Below are 7,512 nucleotides of genomic sequence, written 5' to 3'. Positions count from 1 at the left end.
TTTGTATCTCTACTCATGGAGTGAATGGTTTCTGCTACAGTTATAATGTTGTCCGCGATCTCCCTCCCCGGAGTGAATCCATGTTGTTTAGGAGAAATCAACTTATCCAATATAGACTTCAATCTATTCACCATAGACTTGGATATGATTTTGTACAAAGAGTTGCACAACGAAATTGGTCTGTAATCAGCCATGGATTCACAAATCTGCTTTTTGGGGATTAAAGCAATCATGGTGTTATTTATTTCTTTGACAAATTTACCTTTCTTACGAAATTATTCAACTACCTTCCAGATGTCTTCTCCCATGAAGCACCAACATTTCTAAAAGAATTTCATGGTCATCCCATCTGGCCCTGGAGCCTTGTGGGGATGAAGCATAAACGTGGCTTCCTTGATTTCTTTGATTGTGAAGGGGCGCATCAAATATTCATTGTCCTCTGGAGTTACTTCTTTATAAATAACCTCCAATAAATTTGAAAAACCACCGTGAATCTGATCATCCTCTGATCCCAAAATTTGTTTGAAATATTCGACTGCAATTTCCTCAATCTCCTCTGGCTTTGAGTTTTGCATCCCTATCGAATTATTAATGGAGTCAATTCTGTTTTTACCTCTTTTGGCCTTTACCGAAGCATGAAAGAACTTACTGTTCGAATCTCCTACATTAATCCACAATTCCCTAGATTTTTCTTGCCAATATATTTCCTCTCGAAGAAAAATTTCAGCAAGATCAATTTTTAGCTTTTTTTCCTTTAAGAAATAAGCTTCCGACATGCCATTGACCATGATAAAACTATTCAGACAATCAAGCTCCTCCTCTATTCTAATTTTCTCAGAAAAAATGTTTTTGAAAGAAGCCACATTCCACAGTTTAATTTTGTCTTTGGTAAACTTCATCCTCTGCGAAAAACAAAAGCTAGGTGTACCGACAAAGATGTTACTCTCCAGCCACCACTCCTCTAAATTTTTGAAAAAATTAACATCCCTCCACCACATGCTTAAAAACTTGAAATTCCCTTTGACCTTGACTTGAGAGTCATTGATGCAAATCTCTATCGGAAAGTGATCTGAGAGGGAAAAAGGAAGGATACATGACTCCAAATTAAAAGAAGATTCCACCCAAAACGGACCAACAAATGTCCTGTCAAGCCTGTCCGAAATGCTTGCAAACTTTGCTCTTCTATTGGTCCAAGTAAAACAACCATTTTTCGGAACCACGTCAAAAAGATTGTTGTTTGACACAAATTCCCTGAAATCTTGCATAACTCGATTGGTCATTCTTAAACCACCCTTCTTTTCATCAATATCTAGCAATGCGTTGAAATCCTCCGCCACCAACACTTTCTTCCAATCTGAAATTTTGCTTAGCTCTGATAGTTCAGTCCATACTTTGAGTTTGTCTTCTGTTTTGGTAGGCCCATATACATTACACAATGGGAATTCGACATCTTCTATTAAAAATTTGACCCAACAAAAAATCCAATTCTCAGATTTCTGAATCAATTTAATGGAAACTTTGTCAGGATCCCATAGAATAGCCAATCCACCCACAAAACCATTGGCTTCTTGAAAAAAACCATCCCAATTTTTACACGAAAGAATAGATTTTGATGCTTTATCCATGTTTAGCTTGGTCTCCTGCAACATGATAATTTCGCTCAATAGTCTAATCAAAGCACGTTTGACTAAGCGACTTTTGTCAGGGGCAGAGAGTCCCCTGACATTCCAAGTAGTTATTCTCATTTCTCTCCAAGGGAGAGTCCATCTCCCTTGTTTTTTCTCATGAATTCCAACACACTAATGATACCTTTCTCTTTGGACCTATCTTCCCTCTCCTATCTATTGCTTTTCCTTCCTCTGCCACCTTTAGCCTTACCCAACAAAATGTTTGCTGATTGGCTAATGCTTCTTGGATCGAAGTTGTCCAATTCATCATCCAAATAAAATTCATCTCCTAAGTCCAAGCCACAATTAATTTCATTGTCTGAAAAACCTTTGAGATCTAGACTGGACAAGGACAATCTAACCTCATCCTTGATTGCGGCTCCCGATCGTGCACCAAAACACGTACGCTTAGGAGAAGAAGATTTAGAACCCAGATTTAAGCTTTTGTCAGCGGCAACCCCTTTATTTGCATTTGTAACTGTTAATTGACTGTTCGACTTCGCTACCCACTTCTTGGCATTCCTTGCAGGTTTGACAAAGACTCTACAATCTACGCTTTGATGGTTCGTTAAGCCGCATCTCCCACAAATCGGATAATGCTCTTTGACTTCCACTTGCTGCATCCAAACATTATCCCTTGACAAAAGTGAAAGATGAGAGGGGATTTTTTGAACAACCGCTATCTTCATCCTCGCGTACAAGTATGAGTCGCTTTCCGAGATTCCATTATTAATATCAATCAAAGTGCCCAATGTTCTTTCGATTTTTTCAAGGCATGAGTCATTCCAATATTCTAGAGGAAGATTGTACAGTCTAATCCATACAGGGTGATTGTAAACCGCCAATGGTAATGGGTTGAAATTGGGCTGCCAAGGCTGCAAATAAAGCGGACATTCCTCCGTAAACCAATTCTGTTGTGATAAGATTTTGTTTCTTACATCTTCATCCGAGAAAATTACAATGAAAAAACCTTTAGGCATGAATTTAATAACTACTTTGGAATCCCAATTGTTGAATACCCATTCTTTTATTATATTTCTGTTGAATCCGAGACCAATTAATTTGCCAATAACTGCTTTTTTTGTCCACATATCCAAATCTTCCTCCACTTTGTTTGAAACGTTTATTTCCACTGTTGCCGCTTTTGCTTCTATTGTTGTTACTTTATTGCCATTATTACCAGGGATTGAATGATCTCTCCAACCATTCTTGTTAGAGAATCCTCCAAACTGAAACTGCCCTTGAAACCCTCGAAACCTACTCCTCACCATTCTCTCTTTGATCAGATTTCGACCCAAGATTATCATGACAATTTATTATTTAATATTTGAAAAAATACATTTTTTGGAAGGATATATTTATCCATAACATTCCTATTCTTTTAGAATATAACATAGCTACTAATAATAAAGAAACTTAAAAATGTTTTGTCTACGAAAACAATTTTTTTTTCATTTATAACTTACAAAATTTGAAAATATAAAGGAATTTTATTTTTCTGTTTTGGAAACATAGACACTTTGTATTTAAAAATTATATAATCTAATAATAATAATTTTATTTTTTTTATTGGAAAAAAATTCGTATTTAAAAACTATAAAATCTAATAATAATAAAAAAATATAAAAGCTCTTTTTTTAAATTGACAAAATGACTTTTCTTTTTATTATTTATCTACAATATGATTGGATGGAAATATTTGGTGTTATAGGAAATTTTTTATAAGACTGGTAGATTTTATAGGTTTTTTAGATTTTCTTTATATTTAAAAAATAAATACTAATAACATTTTTCATTTTTATTGATATTTTTGGAAAAAAGTATTTTTTTATTGTTTTTTGCACCAATAAAATGTGATTATTATTTTTATTTTCAAAATAAACTTGACTAGTATAAAGTTGGGATTTGCATTTTTAAACTAGAAAGATGAAAAAATTTGGTGTTATAGGAGCAAATTTATAGGAATGAAAATTTTAATAGGCTTTTTTAAGATTCTTTATATTGAAAAAATAACTCTATATTTTAAATAACTTTTTCCATTTTTATTGATAATCTTGTAAATAAAATAATTTTTCTTATGAATATATATAAATTTGAATAAATGTATTTTTTTTGAAAATATAGGTAATAAAATTGATTAACTATTGTATAGGGATTTGGTTCACACCATTTAAATTAAGAAAAATAAAAATTTAAATAAATAATTCAACTATTTAATTACAAGCATTGGACAACAAATATTTCTATTTAAAAAATAAAGTCAAATTTCTTTTATAATTATAATTTTGTATATATTTTTTAAATTAATTTATTTTTAATTAATATTTTTTGAAAATCATAATTTTCTTTTTAATCATTTTAATTTATACAATGTAATTTTATAATATTTAATGATAAATTTAAATATTTTTATTTAATGATTAAGAAATATCTATTTTCACATTATTTATAATTATAATTAATTATAATTATATAGATTTTATAATTAAATTAAGATTATATTGTTAAGAAAAATGTATATTTCAGAATTGACTCCGCATCGTGACCATTGTCACAGGCCATGTTGACAGGGCTTTCACATGTTCGAATCCCAGGTTTGCCAAGGTTCAATGGTGTTTGACTGTGGTAAGATGGCTTGGTCCAACAAAGGTCTTGTGCTACTAGTGTGCTGGTTTGTGTTGCTGTGTGGATTGGCTGATGGTTCGTGTATTCATGGCAGTTCGTTCATCAGTAGTCTTCGGTGCCCTTGGTGTTGATGCCACGTTGGTACCTGTTCGACTGCAATTGATTCCCAACGCTTACGATGGCTACTTTCTGTAGATGTTCGGTGGACCAAGTATGATGGAGAGATAAGGGGAACGCACAAAGTGGTGGTTGCTTTCCGTGGATGTTTGGTGGACCAAGTATGATGGAGAGATAAGGGGAACATGCAAAGTGGAGAGATAAGGGATGCATGACATTGGAGTAACAAGGAGTTTCATTTCTGGAGAGATAAGAAGAGTGTTCGGAGTGATAAGGAGTGGAGTGATAAGGTATGATAAGGAGAATGTATGGAGTGGCAAAGAGCAAAAAGAGATATAAATGGAGGTATTAATATCTCGTATTCAAAAAATATGTATAAATATGTATTTGGGATGGGGTTCTTCTTTTGTGGTTGATGTATATGTTCATTATAATGTTTATATTATATTATACTTATTAATATTATTTTATTGAAGTGAGATTTATAGTTAATATTATAAAAATATAATATAAATAATATAAATTTAAAAATAACAATAATTCAAAATTATAGCAATTAAGAATTACCCAAATTTTTTTTATTACAATACTATAACTTGTCATTACGTGACACTTGTTTATTAATCTCATTATAGAAATTTAAAAAAAATGGTTTACAAATATTTAATGTTTATCTATCATAAAAAGTAAAAATTAAAATAAAAAAGATATTTCTTATTCATTTATTTATCTCATTATAGGAATAAAAATAAAACTTAAAATGGTTTACAAATACTTGGTGTTTATCTGTTATAATTTTTTTTTTAAATAAATTGATTTTTATTTTTAAATTACTTTTTTTTTATGTACACGGATGAATGAGGTGCATATCCAATTGTAGACACATCTATAGACACATCTACAATTGGACCACTTCTAACATATCAACCTTCATTGCTTGGTAGTATATGAAAGCCTTTTATCAATATTATCATTTTCTTAGACATGATACTTAATGGTGTATGCATATTTTCGATCTGGCACACAACCACATCGATGTAGGGACTATTAATATTGGACAAAATAATAAAGTGCTAAAAAAATAGTGGTGAACTCAAATCAATAATTACAAATTTACATAAATCAATTGCCATCACATTCTACTAACTTTATTTTAGCTAAGCCTTTACCCTCTACATCTACTAAAAAAATAATAAATAACATGGTAAAAATGGTTGATGTCTGCACCTGATTGCCTTAGGCACATGGCATCACTATTTCTATCATATCTTTCTCTTCCAATGATTTCGCCTAATGCAAAGCATTTATCTCTTTACATACCTGCTCATTACAATTAGATGACCATTAATGGTGCTCTTTTTTATCCTTTAAAGTAGGGCCAATATTATAATACAATAAAACTCTTTATCAATGTATTTCATAAATGATCGATACTATAGCACTCTGGTGACCATTCATACACATGACAGTCTTTATCTACCTATTATGGCTCCTTTACTTTAATGCTCCAGGTTGAACCCAAGTTGATATAAACCATATTTGTTGTTATCCATAGAGTTGATATTTTCAAGGTGAAGTTGGGCATTTCATGGCTAATTTCCATGAATGTAGTCACCTTTGTGGTACACAAATTATGCCTAAAATCTCCTCATGATGGTATAGTGCATACTATCCAAGATATTATATGCAAACTACTTATGTGTCAGGGGGGAATTTATTTTGATTGTTTTTAGCCCATGCCTATAAGACTTCTTAAAATTCCAACAAATTATTATTCAAATTGCATTCTAAATTAACAACAAGTTGTTCAATGCCCTCTCTTTTAGGTCACTCTTCTTCATCTTTTGTGGTTGATTCTACTACAATCACTTAGTACAACAACATGTTTATATCCCTATACCTATTTGGTGGATAAGGATGAAAATGCTCCATTGAGTAGACCTCGTATTCCTCCAAATATCTCATAGTCTTTAATGATGTTTTCTATTTCTCCTATTTTTGCTATGCTAAAAAGTGGAAAAGCATATGCGTTGTCTTTATCTTCTAATGGTTTTCATCCTTTAGTGGCTCCTACTATTCCCATACCTACCTCATTGATACAAAAGGGAAAGTAGTATGTTCAGAAAGAATTCTCTTATGCACCATCTATGCCTCGCTCTTCAATATTACCTTTCGTTCCTCCAAACATTTTTATGATATAAAGAAGAAAGGCACTCACGATGTAGGCTAGAATATGTACATATCAAGTATCTTAACCTTTACCTATGTTCCTCCTCCTATTATAGAGGCAAATCCATCTCCAAAAGTCAAATAATTATTCTTGATCTCCTTGATTCAATTGTACACAGTCCTTACAATTGATAATAGATGTCATCCTCTCATGCACACACCTTATAACTTGGTTAGGCCTCCACCCCTATTTTCGATTTCTTCAATAGCATCTCTAGTTCCTCCTTTGGATATACATGAATGTTCTTAACTCCTCTAATGCAACTAAATCTAATCTCAAATATTCATAACATTCCATTATTCTCTTAGGTATTGGATATGTTGAATACAAATGTGGTATCCAGTGCCAATCTTGTTGCACATCCTCCATCTCAATGTACCCACCATCACATCTTCCTCTAGATATTCTCTACCTTGCCACCAATGATGTAAATATCCCTCAAAATCCTCTTAAGATGAAATTTGAGCATGCTCATGGTATGTAGAGATTTGGGTAAGGCTTGGAGATCTCTAACATTTTGGAGATTATATTTTGAGAAGATTTCCCTTTGATGATGTTTTCGTAGGAAAGTATAACGAGCCTTCATTTTGATATGGGTGTGAGTTCATGATGGAGTATAGGGGAAATTGTTCTTGAAGTGAGTCATGACAACTTGGTTATTCTAAAGAAGCATTCTCATTGCCAACTTTTGGTCTACTCAATGGTAAATGATTTGAAAATTTATTCCCATCTTATTTTTAGATGTATATTATTTTATACCATTTTTTTCATAGGATTGAGTCTTGAGCTATGAAGATTGGTTTTGAAAGGTCAAGTTAAGAATTTTTTAGCATGGTTTATTTGTTGCGATATAGATCTTGAGCTATGGTCTTT

The 7,512-nt window shown here is 32.2% G+C and overlaps 1 protein-coding gene across 1 annotated transcript; it reads right to left on the bottom strand.

Annotated features, from left to right (window-relative positions):
• Positions 1–323: 323 nt before the first annotated feature.
• On the bottom strand, positions 324–1,745 carry LOC131858542 (uncharacterized). The gene has a single exon (XM_059211816.1). It carries the CDS (start codon positions 1,743–1,745, stop codon positions 324–326), a length of 1,422 nt encoding a protein of 473 aa, XP_059067799.1.
• Between the last annotated feature and the right edge of the window lie 5,767 nt (positions 1,746–7,512).

The sequence above is a fragment of the Cryptomeria japonica genome, chromosome 9 (genome assembly GCF_030272615.1).
Source record: "Cryptomeria japonica chromosome 9, Sugi_1.0, whole genome shotgun sequence".
NCBI classification, from domain to species: Eukaryota; Viridiplantae; Streptophyta; class Pinopsida; order Cupressales; family Cupressaceae; genus Cryptomeria; species Cryptomeria japonica.
This window is presented reverse-complemented; position numbering and strand designations above follow the sequence as displayed.